The 23,119-nt window shown below is 35.6% G+C and overlaps 1 protein-coding gene across 1 annotated transcript in view; it reads right to left on the reverse strand.

The window, feature by feature from the left end:
- LOC140337728 (mucin-5AC-like) overlaps window positions 1-23,119 on the reverse strand; it is a 57,594-nt gene that overhangs the window by 2,079 nt on the left and 32,396 nt on the right. Inside the window, exons 6-31 of the mRNA XM_072421527.1 lie at window positions 22,541-22,802; window positions 21,927-22,044; window positions 20,025-20,109; window positions 19,836-19,942; window positions 19,268-19,484; window positions 18,570-18,695; window positions 18,311-18,428; window positions 17,545-17,683; window positions 16,963-17,073; window positions 16,497-16,566; window positions 15,947-16,084; window positions 14,339-14,503; window positions 14,048-14,142; window positions 10,276-10,374; window positions 10,119-10,191; window positions 8,722-8,822; window positions 8,354-8,511; window positions 8,076-8,214; window positions 7,429-7,539; window positions 6,450-6,629; window positions 6,097-6,336; window positions 5,013-5,169; window positions 4,135-4,263; window positions 3,221-3,365; window positions 2,479-2,519; window positions 877-1,152 (exon numbers count right to left, since the gene is read on the reverse strand). Coding sequence (XP_072277628.1) covers window positions 877-1,152; window positions 2,479-2,519; window positions 3,221-3,365; window positions 4,135-4,263; window positions 5,013-5,169; window positions 6,097-6,336; window positions 6,450-6,629; window positions 7,429-7,539; window positions 8,076-8,214; window positions 8,354-8,511; window positions 8,722-8,822; window positions 10,119-10,191; window positions 10,276-10,374; window positions 14,048-14,142; window positions 14,339-14,503; window positions 15,947-16,084; window positions 16,497-16,566; window positions 16,963-17,073; window positions 17,545-17,683; window positions 18,311-18,428; window positions 18,570-18,695; window positions 19,268-19,484; window positions 19,836-19,942; window positions 20,025-20,109; window positions 21,927-22,044; window positions 22,541-22,802 — 3,600 coding nt within the window. The remainder of the gene's footprint in view (window positions 1-876; window positions 1,153-2,478; window positions 2,520-3,220; window positions 3,366-4,134; window positions 4,264-5,012; window positions 5,170-6,096; window positions 6,337-6,449; window positions 6,630-7,428; window positions 7,540-8,075; window positions 8,215-8,353; window positions 8,512-8,721; window positions 8,823-10,118; window positions 10,192-10,275; window positions 10,375-14,047; window positions 14,143-14,338; window positions 14,504-15,946; window positions 16,085-16,496; window positions 16,567-16,962; window positions 17,074-17,544; window positions 17,684-18,310; window positions 18,429-18,569; window positions 18,696-19,267; window positions 19,485-19,835; window positions 19,943-20,024; window positions 20,110-21,926; window positions 22,045-22,540; window positions 22,803-23,119) is intronic.

The following is a 23,119-nucleotide window of genomic DNA, read 5'->3' on the forward strand; positions in this document are numbered from 1 at the left end:
TAATGGTCAAACATCCTGGCCTTCTTTTATTTGTGTCAAAGTCAACATGAAGTAAGAAAGTCAGGCTAGCATTTGCAGACAAAAAAAGTTGACGGTCCTGATATTTACCTATATTTTAAATGATATGTTTTTTTCACTCCATGATCTTTTTTTATTTTGTCAGATTTCAGTTTCATACCGTGACATACCAAATGTTTTATGGCATTTGTTGAACTTTTCATATATTATACAGCTTAACTGAAATTTTTGTATAAAATGTAACTAGTTTACCCATGAACAGTAAAATTATATGTAAGACCAAAATCATTTTTTGAGAGCTATATGCTGCAAGTATGCTAAATAATTATAGTTTTAAATAGGAAATAAATAATGCATTATATTACTTATTAGTTTAGATTGTTTTACTCAACTAACTATGAAATAATAAATTCAAATTTTCTATTGAATATAACTATACCTAATCTCATACATAACTTATCTAGTTTTCTGACGCATGCCTGATCTTTGGCATGCGGAGAAGGCACAGTCCACAGTCTCCTGGGATATGTCATGTATGTATCCCAGGAAACTGTGGGATGCTCCTTCATTCTTTACTGCCCTAATGGTAAAAACAGAAGGGGTTCTCCCCAAAAAATGTTGAAAAATTATAAAAAAAATACATTTTACATTATATAATAGGGTTTGCTATCCTTTTATATAATTTTAAAAAAGTAGTGACTGGTTTGTCTAAAGAAAAATCTAACTACTGTAGCTTACCGGTTTAAAGAACCAGGTTAGATTTGAGGGCAACATTCTAAATATATTCTCACCTAGTGGCATTAAACATACCTGTTAAAAGGATGTTGAAAGGGATGTTAAGTATGGAAGACAACCTACCAGTTGGAAGTTTTGAGGCAGTTGAAGAGGTTGTTAACTCTTCACTTGTAATATCACTTGATGTAGATTCATAAGTTGAGGAGAATGATGAATGTGTGATTGCTCCACTAAAGTCAAATGTTGTGCTTGGAACTTGTACTGTTGGGCAGGGGCCAGTGTTGCGGACTAATGTTGAGTTTTCGGAGCAGATTGCATTTAAGCAACCACCCATTCCATCCGCTGTGTAATAGACAATGTCTCCTTCAGCAAACTCAGAGCCTTCATACTCGCAGCAGACTGCAGAAACAAAAAAAGACATGAAGTGATGGGAAATCCATCAAATAAGAACAACATTTATAAGGAACTCAGGAGTTCTATAATTTGGACAAACGGTTTGCAACAGGTTTGGGCTTGTTATACTTTTGGGGTGATGGGGAATCCAGATGCCTTGGGAATAGTGGTACAGCCAACTACAATGTATCTTGAGTGCAGTCATTGGCTGACAAAGTGACAATGGAGCTCTGCTGATTACACAAGTAGAACCACACTTTGGCACTTTTGTTTTGGGTTTGAGAGGAGCTGTATCAGCATCTCCTACAATCCTGGACAATTTTACAACCAACAGCATTTTGTTATAACATTAAAAAGAGAAATACAAAAGCTGATGTATATGTTCTCTTTCTAGCTGTTTAACTGCTCCTAGTACATTCAAAACAGTATTCAGCTACAGTCAGCACTCTTCAATACTTGTTCCAGGTCAGTGAATCAAATAGATCTGAAGCCTTTGGAACAATCAAACAAGAAGTATTTGCAAAAGGAGAATACACACCTCCTTTGTCTCTTGTCTCCTTTGTGTTTTCCCTTTTTTATGTTTACTTACTGGTTACATTCTAGTTGGAATAATATTGGGATTTTCTGATTCGCTGATTTACTCCCTTTTTTAATCTCTTGTTTTTCACAACACACATGTAAGAGATATCCAGTTCTTGTTTGTTCATTTCAAGTGTAATGGTGCTTGACTACTGGATGTCTCACTACTGAATTTGCTCAGATGGTAAAATGTTGTTTTTTATTTTCTTCCAGTATGACATTGTTTTGTTACCTTTTACTATGTCTGTTATTGTTCTTTACCTATTACAGAACATATTACTTTATTCAATGACAGAACTTGCTACATGTTACATATTCCAGTGTTCAAAAAGTTCAAAATGTTTATTATTTTTTGTTATCTTTTTTGTTTTTATCTTATCTGTTTGTTATTTCTTCTATTGTGTCAAAATTTAATAAAAAGATTGAAATACAAAAAGAGAGTACACCAATAGAAGCCCACTTTTCAGCACAGGTTCCTTTAAACCACCACACACAAAAATTAACCGTGAGAGGAAGGTTTTTCTTTTAGTGCAGTGTTACTTTTAAACACCAAAACAGGATACCTATAAATCAAGAGGTCATTTCAAAAAAGATCAAGCTCATGAAATGTAATGTTTTACATTGCCATGCTATTTGGCACAGCTAAAAAATAAATATGCATATTTCTCCATCATATTCTAATCATATTTATAGAATAAATATTTACTACATATTGCATACTGTATTTCCTATGACTGTATATGTATATCATACCTTCTGCCTTGGTACATTCTCTGCCAGTCTTGGTGCATTTACTGGAAACAAATAATAATAAGTTTAGATTAGCAATACCATCTTTCTTTTATACAGCTGCTTATTAATAAATGACACATAAAGCATTTGAAGAGTATGTAGTCATAAATAACAAAGCTTGCAGTGTGCTCCTTTCAGGCCCACACATAGGGTCTGATTTATTAAAGCTCTCCAAGACTGGACTATCATGAACAAGAATGATCCAACAAACCTGCAACAAACCTGCAATGGATTTCCTAAAAATCATTTGCTATTAGTTGGCAAATGTTTTCATTTCAGGTTTGTTGGATCACCCAGGTTTACTAGATTCATAGTTTTGGATACAGTGTAGGGCTATGGAGTTGAAAGCAATTATTGTGTACCTGAAGTTAGAGTCGCCAAAAAGCACCTACTGACTGTGCTTGGTTAGAACACCTGTTGGGTTTTCTTTTACTGTCTTAAATATCTTGTATTAGTGTTCATAATTTTACATCTGTCAACTGAACTGAATTGGAGGTTTTAAATGTGGCTTCCAGGCAGCTGACAGCTATCACCAATGTCGCTAGCAATGTTTGGCCTCGGTTGCTGTATGGTAATAGGACTGCTTCATAGCCAGTACAAAGATATGTATTTCCTATTTAACAACAAACAACACAAATCAAATATATATATATATATATATATATATATATATATATAATCCTCTTCATGGAAACTGTCTTACCAAACTGAACATCTGCTAGGACCTGGCATTGGATCTCCTGGTTTAAATTCATCTCCATATTCATCATAGCAGTTACAAGATGCCACACAACGCATGGTATCCTCTTCAAAGTATGGCCTATCTGGTGGACATGTAGGGTAACAACCTGGGGTAAAGAAATGAAATTGTGAGTTAAATGTAAAATGAAACTGTGTTAAGTATGTTAAATGAATACAGGTTGGCCGTAATGTAATAGTTTGTTTACAAAATATAAAAATTTCAAGTACCCAGACAGATCATGATAGCTGGTACCACACCATCATACAGTCAATAGTGTTATAAAATACACAACTAAAATCCTTTTTTTATATAATTTAATGAGGTTTTTTTCAGTAAGAGTAGAATATTTTATGCATTTAAAGTGATGCTATCAGAAATATTCTACTAATAACAAAATTCTTAAAAAACAAATTAAAAGTTAAAAAAACATGTTATTGCTTTCCATAAGTCATTTTTATCCACTTGCAATCTTCCTGTGAACTAGGAAATGTGATTACTCCAGGAAAAGTTAATTGTCTAGAATATCCACCACCCTCTTTGCATGTCATAGCCCTCTGCATTTACTAACAGTGCTGCAGCTTCTCTGCCTCACTAAAGTAACAGCTTGAGCTGCTGACATGATATCCAAGATGGTAGGACTCCACAGCACATTTAGCGTTTTTTAATGTCTAAGCAAGGTATTGTGTATTATATATAATTTTTTTGTGCATAATGATTTTCACCATAGAATCCAATCTAATATCCTACAATAGCTCTACTCCCATGTGCTAGAACATATCATTTATTTAGACGAATTGAAAACGTTGGATTGATGAGAAAATGAATTAAGTTGTGTTCTCAATGTACTGTGTGAATTGACATGCAGCAACACTTACCCTCCAATCCTCTCAAGTTTTGGAAGCACTTTCCAGATGGATTCATACAGGTCTTCATACAAGGGGCACCACAGGCTTTATAATGCCACTCACAATGTCCTTGCTCATTGTAGAAATCACAAAATACAGCTGTTGAGAGAAACCATGGAGTTAAAATGTTACATACACTGGTATTACTGTAGTTAGGTATATCAGATGTCATAGAAAAATGCTTAATGACTCCCAATATATAGCCCTTATAGTGGCCTTATATACAGTGCTACCATAGAGTTTCCCTTTATAGTGTCCCCCAATATAGTACTTCTCTTTATAATTCATGTCATTAGTGTGTTGGTAAGTATTGTATTTATCCCCTTTTATCTGTTTTGTTTTTTCTGTTCCTCATCCCCAGCATTTCATGTGGGCAAGAAGCAGAGAAAATATCAGCAATGTGTCTCAACCAGAGTTTCTCCAGGGGTTCCTAGGTTTTTGTGCCTCTCAGGTCAGTTTAAATGACACCAATAATCTTTTTAGCTATCTGTTAGGGTCACATTGATTTCACCGACCAGCATTGCAAGAGGTATTCTTACCACTGGCCACCACATTAATGTTGTGTGAGCTGTGGATGTAGTCATTTTAGCAGGGGTTCTCCAAGGACCTGTAAGTTTCCTCAAGGGTTCTCCAATGTATAAAAGATTGAGAAACACTGGACTAGAAGATAATGAACTGCAGTGGCAGGCTGTGAGCATACATAAAGGGGTAAATAGAATACTTATACTTAGTTTTATTAGTATGTAAGCTAAAAAAATAGCATTGAATAGATGATAAAATGGGTTCATTGAAGAAAAGCAACTTTTAGTTTTGTGACGCTATAGTAAATATCATATGTTGATACTTACGGCAGATGTTTGGTGTTCTCCAGTGAATACATTGTCCAGCTTCACTGCAAGCTTGGGCATAGGCTGCCACAGCAGTACAGAAACAGTCGCAATCTCCTCCGCTGTCACAAGCACACGCATCATTGACACAAGCTTCAAAGTATGTAAGAGGGTCCACCTGTTTGCCAAAAAAGTAAAAATAAAGTTCACCAAGCTTTTTAGACATTACCCAATGTCTTAAACCAGCAAACAATAAATTACACTATTGAATATAGTTCCTATTCTAACCAAAATCTAGTTTGTAGATAACTGCATAAATTATAATTATAGTTATGGTATGTATTTTAGGTGCCATTGGATCAATTTTATTAAAACAACAGAGACCGTTCATTTGGCAAAGTGCATGATGGTATGAGGTGAATATGTGCTAACTTTGAATACTCAATCAATCATCTGCAAGAGAAATTGAAAAAAAAAACAGCCCATCAAACCTTCAAAGATTGATTCACTTTGCAAATTGAACAGTCTTTATTCCCTTAATAAATCAACCCAAGAGTGTATGAGTATTTAGTAATGTTGAGAATTTTTACTCAAAAATCATGTAAACTTAAAATTAATGGGTTACTAATAATAAGTGAAAGGTAATTAAAGTAATTAAAGATAATCCAAGGTTATTTACTAATAATTGTGAATACCCAATCATGTGCAAAAGATTTTCACATGATTAGATAAGTGAACATTTGGACATTTTTTGTTGAATGAAGAAACTCAACTTCAAATCAGCCTATATATCTCAGATTGTTGATAGAGGGAGGATAGAAGTGGAGAGTGATGAATTGCCATCAAAAACTTTTTCAAATCCCTAGTTTATGTTTAAAAAATTGCTTGCTCCTGTATAATCAGTATTTACTAAACAGATGGCAGGAAGAAACATGTAAAATACAACCTTTTAGTGACAGGCTATTTTGTGAAAGGGAGAGTGCAAAAGGGAAAAGGATCTTGGCCTTGGAATAGCAATGCTTATCTTCATTAAAAAACAGAAGTAAAAAACACAGCAGTTATTTGCTTGTATTCAAATAAAATAAATAGTAAATGGTGACCTTACCAGACCGTGACAAGAGGCAAAGGTGCCACTGGTAATAATGCTGCACTGCTTCTGGGACCAAGCTTTTCTGTATGGATTGGAGTCACAAGTGTCTCCAATACTTCTAGCATCTTTGCATTTCTCAGAAAGTTTCCAACTGTTACCGAATTCAATGACATCTTCAACTACGGCTTGACTTCTTGTGATGTAGTCATTGGCTGCGTTACCATCAAAATTACCACAAAGACCGCAGGTTTTTCTCTGTTGTTAAAAAAACAAATATGTCTTCCATAGTCAGTTTGCATAATTATAAAACCAGTGAAACTTTGCCAAACATTTTATTGCCACTGGGTATAGTTAACAAAGAAATGTACCTCAAATTTTGGATCCAGTTTTATGAATATGGAGGTTTTCTTATCCCACATCAATACCAAACCAATGGAAGCCTCAACCACCATATAGATGCCCATTTGACGAACTTTGAAGGGTATATACCTTCCAGTGTTCCTTTTGACTACATCAAACTTCTCTTCACCAAGTATTACCTCATAATTCTGAGAAAACATACCAAAGAGATTGTAATTCATTAGATTGTGGATGAGTGAAATTTAGTGACATGACTATAGACTTTGTAAAGCACTGCCGAATACTGACCTATATAAATGTATACATACAAGCGCAAAGGGATAAAAAGTTAGGTTTCTTCTGGTAAGAAAATGGTGTGCAGAATTCAAGCTTAATTCTAACTAAATAATATTAATTTTTAACAAACTTAACATTTCTCAACTGCCATATTACTGTATCAGTATGAACATTTGTTTTTCAGCTGTGTTATCCTCAAGCATTTCTAACCAGACATTGTTCTCTCCAGTTGACTAATTTTGGCAACTGTATCACTTTCAAACAACAAATTCATATTGATCCACTCCACCCAGTAGCATAAACTTTTCACCTTTACTTCATATTCCTGCTAATATTGTTGGGCAGGGGCAGAAGAAGGGAAATAAAAAGCCACTTATACCCTACAGTGGGCTGTGGATACACATGGCATTGTTGATGCTTGATGACTGTCACATTGAGTAGGTAACATCGTTCTCTACATTCCACCTTTTTTCTTGGCTTTCCATGGCTGAACAGAGCGATAGGGTAGTAAAAGAAAGATATCCATTTGCAGGAATGATGAAACCAAGCCTGTGGCATTGGCCTGGTTTTAGGTTACTGTTTCAAATTCTTTTAATAAGCATTTACTTACAGGATTACTTGTATATATATATATATATATATATATATATATATACCATCTACCATAGTTAAATAAATGACAAGGAGTTTTTTTAATATCTTGATACTCACTCCAAGGTAGAGTCTGATAGATTTGGAGCAGGTGGTACCTGAAGTACCACATCGCACATTTTCTGTGACTACTCGGAAAGTGCCAGCCGTGGGATCATCAGAGCAGTAATCCTGGAGGTACAAATATAGTCAGATTCTTAACTTAGCCACAAAAATTTATTGACATAATTGTGCAATGTGATTTGTATTTGTCTTTAATACTCAAGTCAAAGAAATAGAAGATAAACAGATGCCTACTAATCTCCACAGCTATGAAAAAGACTCACAATTTATTGCATATTACATTTACAACACATTTCAGATTGCCTATCTCAGTTTACCTCAGTATATATAAGTTTCATATACTTTCATATGCAAAAACTAATGTTAATTAACAGAAAAGTGTTTTCTTCTGCACTCATATGCATATAAGCCTTAAGGAGAAGCTGAGCCATAAGATTTCATTTTTTGCTTTATCTTAGAGGACTTTATTAGTAAAATATGAGTACAGATTGGTTATTTCATTTCTACTATGACCATGATGCAGTCTGCAATCTCTGTTATGTTAATAGAATTTATCACCAAGAAAGCACCAAAATAACTAGTACATAAACTCCCAAGTAAAAAGGAACAGGTTTTACAATTGTGGGAGTAAAAGATTAATTTACCTGAGCCAAGGTGTACCAGCAGTTACCATTGAAACGGAATCTTCTGTTGTCAAAGGAGAGATAATGGCCATCTCCATACACTGTGCAGGTGCCAAGACAGGTGTTTTTGGTACAATCCCAAATTCTGTTTTTACAAGTACTGCACAAGGAAACAAGACAAGGAGTCACCATTGGGTCATCATATACATATGTTTTTTAAACCTTTACACCTTAAAGATACGCAATCAAAACCAAGAGGTTCTAATAATAAACTTTAGTAATAAACTCCAGACACCTACCAGGTGTTGCATTTGGCTTGAATTGTTTCTCCAGGTGAGTATAAGTCATTATTGTGTACACAGGGACATTTTTCTACAGGAATACATGCGCTTTCATGCAAGTCATCAAGTACTGTTCCTGGAGGGCATACACAACCAGACATGCATTGTGTGCTGTACTGTAGGATAGACAAATACAAAATATATATGGTATATTTATATAAGAAAATGTTATTTCACAGAAAGAACTAAGAAGCATGCAAACCAAACAGCTTCTATTAAAGTAAAAATCTACAACAATGTTTATAGATTATGGACATTGAAAGAACATTTCAGTAAAAATGTAAATGTATGCATGCAAAGTCTGAGCTTTAATTAAATCATCTTACACATTCATTGTCAAAGGTGGTACAACTCTTCTGGCACTCAAGTCCCTTGGCTCCAGCAGTGGCATTGTCACAATCAAAATATACCATAGGATGTTTGCATTCTATGAGAGAAGAAAAAATCATATTCAATTTTAAATAAAACAATGCATTCTATTGTATTTTATACACGCATATAATGTTTCAATGCCCAAATATAAAGAGATTTGCTTTTCCGCCTCCTGAATTAAAAAAAGGGTGCCACCCCCCCTTGTTAGTTTTTGTTCATAATACGACCCAGTTGAAATTGCTGCTAAAAACCCTGTCCTTCTCTTTCTTTTCTCACATTAGTTTCAATGCCCTACAAAAACCACCTAAAAAAAGTTTAGGTAGCCATTTTGTTGGTTAAGGTACAGAAACATTCAGAAAACAGTAAAATGACATGCACGTGCCAAAGTCATAATTCAACCCAAGACATCATTGACATTCCAATGGCACACGCGCATAAAAATTTCTATATAAATCCACAACAGGTAAAATATATTCTTATTATTACCGGGGATTGGGATGATTTCTTTGCACTCCAGTCTTCCATTTTTGCACACACTACAAAATTAGAACATTTGATTATTCATATGCAAGAGGACAAATCTAAAGTTATAAACATTATCTTGAAGAAATGGAAATAACGAAATGCACAGGAAATAATTGGTCTAGCAGTCTTTGAAACTGTTTACCCCCAGTGTTCTCCACAACTGCCCTAACTGTTTTAGGGCAGTGTTATTTGCTCCTCTGGTGATGACCACGAGGTGGATTTTAGTAAGTAAATTAGACACATTTTTAATTATATTTCCTAGATTGTACCTAATTGTAGCAGAAAGTGCAATACCTACATGTGTCAATTAATGTCTGACCAGACAGCTCAGCGTCCCCTGTAAATCTGGATCATGTAGTAAAACCCATGGATATAGACATGTCCTATTATGCATGCATATGTTAGCAATTCAAATTTGTTATTATAGATATGCTGACTATTGCTCACCACATTCAAAGAAAATTCTTATTGCCATGCTGATTTTTTTAGTGTTGCTAATTTTTTTAGGTCATTAAGGTAAGACAAAAGACCTTGTATGCATACTTATTACTTGTAAATGACTCAGAAAGTAACGTTGCATGCCAGCTACATGCCAGCCAGGTAACATTTTTCAAATATGGCATACATGTACTTCTTCTATATTGACAATAATTTCCAATAATGGCCTATAGCCAATAATCTTGTATTAGTGGAACAAAAGTGGAAAATCAGTGTCAGTGCAGTGTATAAGGCAGTAGTGCAGGCAAGTTCCATACCTTGTGTCATAAAAGCACACAGCTAACTGACTGACTGCAATGATAAGTAACCTGCTAGTCAAACAACTTACCAGTGCTTGCCATTTTCTTGGACTGTTTCATCAGGTGACACTGGACTTCCCTTATAATAACAAGGACATTGAGCTGGCAGAACACATTTTCCTTCATCATTCAAAAAGGTTCCTTCATTACAAATACATCCATCAATGCTGGAAAAATTAATCTCACACATAACATCTGCCTCACTGAGGGATCGGCAAGTGGGCTGGCAAGTGCTGACTGTGGAACTGTAGGTAAAGCCTTCAAGGCAGGTGGTGGTGTATGAGTCTGCAAGTAAAACATAAGTACTTTGTTAGGTCTAAGTAAGTTTTGTCACAACCACTGTATGCAGTTTTAAAGAAAACATTTTAGGATAGAAATATAAAAGATGCCAATAATCAATGTTTGCTTGCTTTCTAGATATTTTTCTTTTTGTTGTTTGCTGTCTCTATTTCACTATTTAAAGACTTTAGACGTGAGATAAGCCAAAAAACTTTGGGATACTTTTTGGATGCTTTGAATAATTTTTGTATGCCAAGGGATTCCCATCCTCTTTGTCGGACTGCTAGGTCCTGATCTATATCACAAAAGAGTAACACTTCTGCAAATGAGACTTGCAAGCAGTGTTTATAGGATAAATACAGTGGTCCTGATTTATTAAAGCTCCCTGAGGCTAGAGAAGATACACTTTCATGAGTGAACCTGAGTGATCTAACAAACCTGGAATGGATCTGGTTCAGAATTGAAAACCTTTGCTAACAAATAGAAAATGACAGGTATGCTGATCACTGATGAAAGTGTATTCTCTCTAGTCTTGGAGAGCTTTGAAAATCAGGCCCATTGCCTCAATAATATTGTTTTAGTGGATTTATTTTAATATTTTACAAATATTTCAATTGAGTGGCATTTGATCTGTAAACAATGACAGTTCCAGCAAACTTCCATATGTTGTAACAGTAAAATATATCCCATATTATTGCCATATTGTCCTTTATTTTGTAATTAGCCCTAATTTATTCCTTCTAGTCCCTTTATCTATCATTCCTTTGATGCTGTTTTTTAATTAATTATTTTTGGCTCTAGTCATTTAGAGGTATAGAGGTTTGGGAACTAAAGAAGTTAGGAAGATATGATAGCCTTATTTAATTACTGGGAGGTTCTGGACAGGACCCAACTGTCTTGGTCCATGTTGGAACCAATGACAAAATAGATGGAAGATGGAGGATCCTTCAAAATCAGTTTAAAGAACTGGGTTTCAAGTTGAGGGAAAGGACCCCCAAGGTTATTTTCTCTGGAATATTGTCTGTGCCATGTGCAACACAGGAAGGCAGAGGGAGCTTAGACAGCTAAACGCATGGCATGGTGCAAAAGGGAAGGGTTTGGGTTCATAGAGTACTGGGCTGACTTTTCATTGGAGTACAACCTGTATGCCAGAGATTGTTTGCATCTAAATGAAAGGCGGTCTGCTGTGCTAGGGGAAGGATTTAGGGGAATGGTGGAGGGATATTTAAACTAGGACAGAGTGGGTGGGTGGGTAAATGTAAAGAGCTTCCAAAGTTACAAACAAACATTGGATTGTGCAGTACAACAAACAATGATGGTAAAGCAGCAATGGTTTAAGGAGCCTGCTCATCAATGCTAGAAGTCTGGCAAACAATATAGGGGAGTTGGAAGCATTATTGAGTGAGGAGAATTATGACTTAGTTGGCACTGCTGAATCCTGGCTTTGTTCTTTACATGATTGGGCTGTCAATATTCCTTGGTATACTCTCTTTCATAAGGACAGAGTCAAACAAAAGGGTGGTGGTGTATGTCTGTATGTAAGAAGTGATCTGAAAGTGAATGTGAAAGAAGAAATTGCGGAGGGAACAAACAATGAGGTTGAGGCATTATGGGTGGAGTTGAATGTGGGGTTGAAAAACACACAACTAATGATTGGAGTCTACTATAGGACCCCCAGTGCTAAGGAAAAAAAAAAAGAAAATTAACTACTAGCACAGATAGAAAAAACAGCAAAAATTGGAAGTGTTTTAATCATGAGAGATTTTAACTACCCTGACATTGGAGGAAATTTGTGAATTTAATACAAGATAATTTGATGGTACGGTTTATAGAAGCCCCAACAGAATATAACTGGGTATTAAGGCTTTAAAGTAAAAATATCAGTGACTGTTGATGAAGGGAACATCCGATTGCCTCATGGAATCAGGAAGCAATTTTTTCTCCTGTTGAAGCAAAATGTACCGGGGTTCTTTTGATCCCTCTGGACCAACTATGTCCTATAGGGTTTTAAATCTGGGATATGTTTTTTTCCCTAGTGGTTGAACTTGATTGACTTATGTCTTTTTTTAACCTAACCTACTATGTAACTATGTATAGCCTTATTTTATAGCAGAGTAGAACTTACGGCAGATATGTTTCCTCCATCCTCGAAGGAAGATTCCTGCTCTGGAGCAAGCATAAACATAGGAGGAAATGGCAGAACACATGCAATCTTCTTGTTTCTCACAGCTACAGGCATCATGCATGCAATTCTGCAAAGAAATATATATTTAAATAGGTGTCTGAGATGTCTTAATAGTCATGAACAGGTTATTTCCATATGTTTTAGATGAAATAGAATTTGCCTTCTAACATTACTATAATGGCACCCCACCAAATCAACGCTTGGAGTGAATTGTGCAAGATTTCATTCTCCACATATCCTAAGCAATACCTATAAGCTTTAGCACCAAGATGTTTTCCTGATGTGGCAATTTGCTGCTATGCTCACCCTCACCATATTTCTAGCATGCTGTGATTTGAAAGCTAGGTAACTTAGGACTGTGGTTTCAGTCATTTATGTACCTATAACATTTGCCACTCATCCTCAATGTAATGTAATGTAATGAGTCCTATTTCTTCTTTTATTTCATCTACCATCCACAGCGAGGATGCTACTGTATTGTCTATTACTTTAAATATGTTTTGGTTACACAATTACTAGGAACTGTTCTTTCAGCAATTTAAATGTTTCTATGACCACACTTAGCAGTCAATTTAAAAAATAGTGAATCTAACATTGGCTAGAACATTCCCTAGTGGAGAATCATCATGGGCCATATATTTCAATGGCACAGATTGATTCTCCACCAAGGTTTTTTCTGATGAATGTCAGATTCACCAGACCCCTTATAAACTGACCTCCTAGTAAATCACATCCAGTGGTTGATATAGGTGGGGACAATAAATTAAATCATTTGTCTAAAAGTGTATGTATAAGCCACTTTTTTCAGTAGTGGAACTATTAGGAAAGAGTTACTCCCTCTGCAAGTTTATATCGCTGTTTGTGCCACCAATAGGGGGTCCTCCTTTTATTTGTGCTTACTGTCGCTAATCCAGAAACAGACAATCCACATATTCAGGGTTGTCATCGCAACAAGAATTAGGAAAACATCCTACAACAACTTTGGGATGAAAACAATGATGACCTTGGAGGAAAACAAATATATATATAGGGTTTTAACCCTTACCATGTTCCATTTAAAACATTTTGTTTTAAAAAAAATTTAGTCTTTAAAGTCTTGTTTGGATACTTTATAATACTATACAATAATACTACAAGGGCTGGAAAACGTATCTTTTCTTGAGTAAATGCTGTTTCAATCATGACAATACAGTAAAAAATATCTAACCCTACCTGTTAGTAGAGATTGTAAGGCATATTTTTATTGACATTTTGTCCTATTACAGGCTAAGGTGGGAGGCTAACGAAACATTTTCTCCAATAAGAAGAAAACTTATCAGTTCTATTACTTTAGCTCAACAGGACTGTTAACATAGGATTAGGTTGCCATTTAAGTAGAGGTCTGCTTTATAAACAAAAAAACGTTTAGCTTCAGGAGAACTTGCATGTTGCTGTGACATATCTGAAGTAAAGCAGCTGGTATTGTTCATTACATTGCTACTGTTTTTCTTTTACCTTATAGAAGGCTTCCGGGTCAACAGTTTTGTGGCCATCAGCAAAAGGTCCGGCACTGTCCAGTAACATGCTACACCAAAGTGATGCATATTTTTCTGAAGAAGAATAAGAAGAATATTTATGTATATTACATACTGAATGTTGCAGTGGTCTGGGAAATTTAATTACTGGAATATATATTACAAAACATATGACATATGACATGTTGCAATATTTACATTTTAGCAGTTCTATTTTTATCCTATTTAAAGATTAGGAATAAAATCTGTGACTGTATTCTAAAAATCCTACCATTTTGGGCACTGAGGGAGCATGGATGTTCAAAATTGCTTTGGACATTGGAACAATCAGGCAGAGTTTTCCATAAGTTGCCAAAAGATGTGCCTGTCCCTTCTATAAGTCCAGCAGGAGATCTGAAATCATCAGCTTGGATGTTGTTAAAATTACCACAAAGACCTGGGAAAAAAAAAGTTATTTCTATTATTTCATGTTTTTCTGTGTCCTGACAATGTAAATTTGAAATGCATGAGAGATATATAACGTATAACATTATTATAGAATATTATACCTTATACTTTAGTTCTTCTTAAAATACCTTACATTGTAACAAGGTGGGTTTGCTTTACTTTCAGCACCCCTGGTTTCTTCACAATCAAATACCACAGACCTATTTTTCTGCCTATTTCTGGTAAAATAAAGTTCTGTTGCCAATCTGTTTATATAGGTTGGCACTTGGAAAGCTTCACAATATATACAAAGACTAAGGCTACCTACACACGTTAGACTTTTGTCATTGGAAAGGATCAAAGATGCACATGTCAGATTCAAGAATCACTTGACATGTTTATGTAGCATAAGTCATGTCCTTCTAGAAGTTTTGTTAAAGCCCAAAAAAACACTGTTCCTTTTGTGTCATTCCCTAATTGCTGGAAATACTGAAGAATTTTGCTTGCTACCAAAGTGTTCGAATTTGGATTGTCCTTATATTTGCTGTTCGAATTCGGATAGACCCAACCCGAAAAACACAAGATTCAATGGCGCAAATTTGTGTGTAAAAAAAGTGTTAAAAAATGTATCTTATTAAATTATGTTAAAATAATTTATTTGATGTGTGTGATTTGTGTAACTTTAATTTTTTTACAGGTTATCCCACAATGACAGGATGATTCCTCCTGTCAGTGTGGGATCCCCAGGCACTAGAGGTAAATAGGGACAAGTCTCCACATTCATCACCTCTAGTGCTCTGTGATTGGCTGAGGTAAGGTAAACCCTGATGACAGCTTAAGGGTCATCAGCATTTTCCTTTCCTCAGCCAATCACAAAGCACTAGAGGTGAATGAATGGGGATGCTTGTCCCCATTTAGCCTCTAGTGCAGGGGATGTTCTCAGTGATCTTCTCAATGATCTGAGCAGTGTGTGATCCACAGCACCAGTGGTAAAATGGACTCCTGTGTTCTTGGATAGAGAAACTCCATCCAAGAATACATACTACTAGGATTGGGCTGTCAGCCCTTCTCCCCTGATTGCTCTTGCAGTTCTTCACAGTCCCAAAAAAATTCGGCATTCGATCCTCCGAACAATATTCCCCTATTCGATCGAATAGCTGTCGAATCGAATAGTGAGATATTCAACACTACCAAGGAAGTAGAGCAAAAGTGCAAGGGTCACTAGTACTACACATCCCTTACAACACACAAATTAGTTGTGGAAAGTATATACTCCTCCAAAAGGTGTAATGTAGTTTAATCCAGAATTACTTCTGGCTGATAACTATGATATAGCGACAATCTGTAATACTTATTGTGAGATGTAAGCTAATTCAATGCCCATGCATTTTGACATTGTAGAAATTATATTTATTTGTGCAAGAAAACCAATTATCACAAAGTATGTTCTTACCGCATGTTTGGCCCATAAATGTTGGATCAGCCATTACATAGACCTGCATAGTAGGCACCAGTTGCACTTTAACTTGTAGACCAATTTTTGCTTCAAGCATTATATAAAAAGATGTTGGCTTGAAAATGGTGACAGAAGCTGTGGGACAGAAAAAAATATTTTATTTGTATAGAAATATAAAACAATCATAATACACACATTTTTACACATAAAAACACTATATCTACCTTTAAAATGTTAAATTGTTTCTAAACTGTAAAACTGTATAATAATATTTGGTAAATGATTCTGTAAACAGCATTGTATAACATTGTAACTATACTTGTGCTTTAGCCAAAGCAAGAATATAGGAAATATGTTTTTTTTTATTAATGTAAGCAATATATGTATATAATATACATTATTATAAGTTTTGCAATGGAAATGTTTGCTGAATAAAATGAAGATTTTTTTTGCAGATGATTAGATGATTAAAGAAGTGAAAAACGTACAGCTTCACATTTTGCACATCAAGCATAATGTTGAGTTTGTGTTATTTTTGTATACTTACAAGATGTAATGGGTAGCTGGGTGTAGACTGAGTTTACATATATACTACCACACTTCTTGATTAAAATAAACTGTATGGATAAAAAATAAACACTAGAATTAAACCTTAAGATGCATAATGTAAATCATTTATATTACATGCAAAGAGAACAATTATGTTTAGGCAACACAGACTTGCTTCATTGCAAATCAGCAGGGAAGGTGCTATGGTAGTAAGGAAGTAAATGTAAACTTTGCTGCAGTTTAAAGTTGGACAATTTTCCCAGACTGTGCCGATGCACAGGATCCCTCTGGGCATTAGCGGACCATTTCAACTATACGTGGACCAGGTGGGTTTTGGGATCGGGGTGGTGTTTACTATCAGATCATTTCAGGATTTTTTCAAGAGGGCATCAAAAAGGCTATGCTTTTCCTGAACCTTTCGATAGGTTGAATAGCATTTGTCTATTATACATTCTTGAATGTACCTCTTTTCCACCATTCAGGATGACATTAATACTCTTCAGGCAAGTTGCTGCGTCGGTCTCACCACATTTCTCAATTTCAGCCAGAATACTGAACAAGGCAGTGTCACATGTCTGGACAGAATAGGAAAGCAAGGTTTAAAATTTAGTAACACTCATGGCACAAGATATGTGTGGTACAACTTCAAGTTTTATCACATATTCCTTTAAAAGGATTGTGCATGCTCATAAAGCAATCAATGAAGTTTTGAAGGAACACTAATATCACATGTAGTGTTCTTTATTGTTAGCGGTCAATGTAGAAATGATTTATTGCATTGCCTGTAGGTAGAAATAGGAAGTAGGAAGTAGGAATATGGATTCCACAACATTTACATGTTTATCAAAAAAAACTATTTCAGATTTGCAATGACACTTGTTTCCTGGCTTTCAGTTAATTTAAACTTAACTGGAAGTCAATTAATGCAATCAAAAGAAACATTTAAAAAAAATGAAAGAATACACTACCTACATGTAGAAGATGTATTTTACATATAGAACATTCTTGTATTGTACAGAAAACAAAAAATATATAACACTCCTTACCTTGACCAATGTGTAGGTACATCGTCCATGGAAGTCGTAGCGAGTAAGATCAAATGTTGTGATATGTGCCCCTCCCTCTAGCGAGCAAGTGCCGAAACAAGCCTTTCTGACGCACTGCCATTTGCCTCGCTCACATTTGCTGCAGAGATACATTACTGTTAGAAACAAAAACTTCTCACCTGATATATACATCAACCTTTCAGTTTGTCTTCAGAATATAAATGCTATAGCCCCACTCACAAGCCCTTTTCAGCCTTGCAGTTCAACCAAATTTTATTTCAGCATATACTTTAGTTAACCAGCAATGCAAATGAAAGTAGCAGAGGCATTCTGGAAAAATGTTATCTGTACAAAAAATGTTTAAATGTTATTGATCTTTCCTAGGAATATTCCTAGGTTTACACAGCACACGTTTGCTAATAACATTGAACACATTTTAGAAGGGGAGCATACAAAGTTGGAGCTGGAGTTGTTCTTGGTCAAAATCTGTTGGATTTTTTTTGTAGGAATAGCATGTGGATATCCAGCTACTGTGAAAAGTATGCTCTTAGTACTCTTTAATGGCAAATTCTGCTTAGTCAGAAGACAGGTAAATGAAATCAGAGAAATCATCCTCATGAGAGTGGCAAATGCAAATCCACTACTCCTATCAGAGAATATGATGATTCAGCAAATGTGCAAAACACAGGGGTAAAAGTTGGTAACTAAGTGTTGTTCAAATTTCATATATATGTTAAATGATAAAAAAAGTTATGGTTGTGGTTACCATTCTTTGCATTTCTCTGAGTATCCTGTTCCTGAAGGGTAAATATCTCCATTGTGTTTGCAAGCACATTTTTCTTTTGGAATACAGCCGGTCTTGGTGATATCATCAAATACCGTCCCTTTAATTAAGGAGGAAAAAATTATAGGCAGACAGAAAAATATTCACTATTACATGTGTGTATATGTTCACACAATGTTGTATAATGAATGAGTAATGTTCAGTATGATTTATCTGGAAGGTAGAAAAAACAGACAATCACCTGCAGGACAGAAGCAGCCATCTGTGCAGTGCTCATCACACACCAAGGAGCGCTCTGGGTTGGTACAAGTGTCTGGACAGGCAGTGCCACATTCTCCAAATTGTAGGTTGTAGGCGCATCTTAGAGCTGTTTGGGGAACAAAATATGTCACTAATGTAATATATAAGCATGTTTAAATGAACACATGACATGTGTGTGCTACCATAACTTCCATACCATAAGAAAAGCACAAAGACCCAGTGATGATGTCACTCGGTCCAAAAATGGTATTTTTCAGTGAATGGAAATTTCATTGGAATGTTGAATAAATGCACAGATAATAATATAAAATGACACAAACATAAATTGTTTTTTTGTTGTCTGTGTACCTGTTGAAAATAATTTGCTCACTTCCTGTCCCAATAAACACAGGAAGACAGGAAATGTCTCCTTAGTGGGAACAATAGCAACAAAACCAATAAACATCCAATAAAGCATCTTACCCTTACCAACATTTTTGATTGCATCTTGTCTAAATGAACGCACAATAATTTATGGTAAATTATTCCCTCCAAACACAGCAGTTAAAAAATGATCCAATGGTGAATTTGCCCAAACACCCCCCCACCACCAATAAAAAAAAATGACCTTTTTTCAAAATACTTTACTCTCAGAGGCCTGCACATTCAGCATTTGTTCTTTGAATGTTCTGTACTTACGGCAGATCTTAGAAGTTCTCCAGTTCTTTGGCTTTCCTCCAGCATGAGTACACTGTCTGGAGTACTCAGTGAAGATGTTACATAAACAGAAACCAGTTGAGTTTCCAGTGCATCTACACACATCATGCTCACACAGTTCAATGTATTTGTGAACATCAACGAGGGCATGGCAACTTTTTAGACCTTCACTATTTAAAACAGATCTACATATGACATTCTGTTGGTGAAAAAAAAAACACAAATTATCAAAGTTGTAAATTTTTATGCAATGGGGTTGATTTACTAAAAGCATAGCAAAGACAAGGCAAGTTTCTTTTGGCTGTGCCTGCTTGTACTTTCGTGGGGTGGGTATATGATGTAGGGGCATATTTATCAGCATTGTAGCTTGTCAATGGGCATACCTAGCTAGCTGGTTTCTGGTTTGACAGCACTGCCTTTGTTGCTAAAAGTGCAAAGTTTGTGAATGGGATGCAACAACAAATGGAAAGATTGGGCTAAGTCACAGAAGGTTGTACTTATACCTAACTATATCTAATAAAGCTACTATTGTAGGAAACCATAGTCTTACATTTTTACGACATGTCCCTTTTGCTTCTTCTTTGGTGTCCTCACACTTCTTTTCTGGCTCATGCACTTTCTGAAGGTTTCCATACTCAATATTACTCAGTTGAACATCTAAAAAATACAATAAGGTTTGAAGACTCACGCAAGCAATGCATATTTTGGGTCCAAATTAAAAAATCTGAATTTGACTTACTGTCCACTTCTAAATCGTTTGATGAGCCATCATAACGTCCGCAAAGACCACAGGTCTGGTTGGCATATTTTTGACTAAGTTCAACCTAAAGGGAAAAAAATCAAATACAATCATTAGCTGAAGGATAAATAAATGTCAAGAGCTCTGTGTTTTAAAGAACTCTGTCCACAACATTTCTCTCAGCTAGAGCAGGTATCAAATATCTGGGTCTTTATTGCCTGTATGTGCATGCTTGAAAATAGGGGCATATATACTTTGTTGGAAATGTAGAACTCAAGGCCAAGGACACCCTCCTCAATGCCATGTTAGTAAAGGCAGAACTGTTATTTTACCAGTGGTAATGTACTTTACATTGATTTGCAATTTAACATTTTTATAAATTTTGTAATGAGAGATACTGACTTTCATGCTGATGCTTTGGCTTCAATACTGATGAATACGATACATACTTTAGAATAAACTACATTTTTTCCCCGTTTTTAAATGCCATTAGACACTGAATCGAAGTTTACTTCTGGGTCACACCAGTAGATGGTGATGTGTCTTCATGTAAAGTGTGTAACAAACTCCTGCCATTGGATACGTAAGACATGAGGTGGATACATACTTTAGAACAGTAATTTTCAACCACTGTGCCGTGGCACACTAGTGTGCCATGAGAGATCTTTAAGTGTACCGTGGGAAATTATCTAATTACCATTGTCGAGTGTCTGTGCTGTAGTGACTGGCAGAGTAATGTAATACTCTTCCATGTCAGTGGGTGGCAGTAGGTAACAGTTTTCTTGTTTATTCTTAGAGACAAAAGAATTAGCTACAGAGTGTCATTTTGTAACATTTTTGATTTGTGGTGTGCCGCAGGATTTTTTCAATGTAAAAAAATGTGCCGTGGCTCAAAAAAAGTTGAAAAACACTGCTTTAGAACACTGGACCATCTATTGGTAACAATATTACACAAAACATTGGTAAAGCAAATAACCCATCATACCCAACTTAAAAATACAATATACTTTAACTGGTAAGAAGGGGGGAAATATGCAGACAAAGCTGAAGTGATTTTATATCTTTTCCCTTGTTTTAAAACTAACAAACCATGGGTGTATTTATATACATTAATTTTATTGGCATTTCTATTGATAACTGTTTTGATTGTTAGCAGTGATGACTACTTTTTTGCCCTAGGTTTACACTTGATTTAAAATCTTTTCCTGTATTTTCAAGTAAAATCAAGTATACACAGTAAGCTCTAAATCTATAATTCAAACTGTAAGAAAAAAACTTTTTAAGACACACATAAAAGTAAATTATAGTAACACATAAAGGAATATATTTAAGAAGAATAAAACTCTGTCATGGGACATCATGAGTCTCTCTGAAAACGCTATATCCCTGGATGTCATGCAGATGCTTATGCTCAATTCTATTTAAAGCATGAGCATGTAATATGTTTACTGAGAAATTCAGCTCGGTTACTTACATCATGCTTACTCAGAGTCTTTGAATCAAAAACAGTTCTTTTCACACATTTAGGCAACTAACATTTTCAAAGAGGAAAGCAAACGCAGCTCCAAAATTCCTTCAAAAACACAAACCTAACAGTCATTTTCTGACCTGCAGTTAATGCTAGTTGGAATCCGATTTGTTGCTATAGGCAAGGACAGACTTTCCTTCAGAAACAAGAAACAAAGGGGTTCATTTAAAATGGAAAGTAGATATCACTAACCATTCTTCGTGACTTCACTGCTCACTGCTCCGTGATTAGAGAAGAGTTGTTCATATGACATGCATTGATCAAATGATTAGACTCTCCTCCAACCATAGAACTATGTGAGCTATATGTAAAAGAAAGCCAGAACTACACAAATAAAAATATATATTTGATTTAAAGGAACTATTTTTATATACCGTGAGAGAGTCTTCTTCATTCCACACCATTTCAATACCAATTTTAGAGGAAATTCGTACATAGGTCCCAGACTTTGAGATTTGAGTTCCGCCTATGGAATATGGCAAGGAATCCACTCTGTAAAGTAAAGATATAAATTAATAATCTGCAAATACTACTGTTATAGCACAGTTATACTTTTCCAAATAATATTAAAAATAATGTTCTCCAGTCCTTATGTTGTGAAGGAGGCAGCAGCAAAGGACTGTGGGTGCAGCCATGTCTGTACATGGGCCTGGCACACCTCATCTTTCCTGTCATCATTACAGCAGTGTTATCAGCAATCCCATTTGCCGGTTCTTTTTCTATGTCACTCTACTTTTATGTCTTGTTATTTTTTTGGAAGGTGCAATTGTTTTTTTTTAAATACAAAATGTCTAACAATGGTCCAAACTAAACCCTGTCTTTTGCTGAATCAAAATTGGTTAACTGGTAGCTGTTTTATCTACTCATACACTTGGGACACTTCAGTAGAGTATTGCTGAGATACAAATATTGGATGCACCAAACCAACTGAACCCCCTGGAGGTTACCATGAAGGTAACCTAAAATACAGAAATTGTGAATAACTTACAGTTCATCATTTACGGTGACATTTTTATCCTTCAGTTCAATAGCGTGGCCCTCCAGTTTTATACTCATATGAACGATGACTGGGTTGTTTTTGTAAACTTCACGTCTAATTAGGATATGAAAATCTTCAAAGTTGCTTTTGCAGTGAGAAAGAAACCGGTAGGTGCAGTGACCCGGAAAATGGTAGATTGCTCCATTGAAGGTCTTATAATGATAGTTACCAAAGGTGCTGCAAATCCTCTTGTTGTGAGAGGGATTCTGACCTGTAGTTTTATGAAATAACATTTAGTATACTTCTAAAACAAAAACTTAAGGCAAATATGTTAAAGCTGAACTCCAAACAGCCTAATTACAGATAATGTGTAATATATGAACTCTTTTACCTCTACATACGAACACATGTAGAGCAATCAGTGGCAACACGGCAACACGGCAACACGGCAACAGCAATCAGTGGAGCGGAGCGACTCTGTTCCCCTGATTGCTGTTGCAGTCCTGTACTGTGAGTTCCTGGATAGAGTTTCTCTATCCAGGAATCAGTGCTCATGAATAAATGCAGCGTGGGAAAATTCCTCTGATT

Source organism: Pyxicephalus adspersus, chromosome 9 (genome assembly GCF_032062135.1).
Source record: "Pyxicephalus adspersus chromosome 9, UCB_Pads_2.0, whole genome shotgun sequence".
NCBI lineage: Eukaryota > Metazoa > Chordata > Amphibia > Anura > Pyxicephalidae > Pyxicephalus > Pyxicephalus adspersus.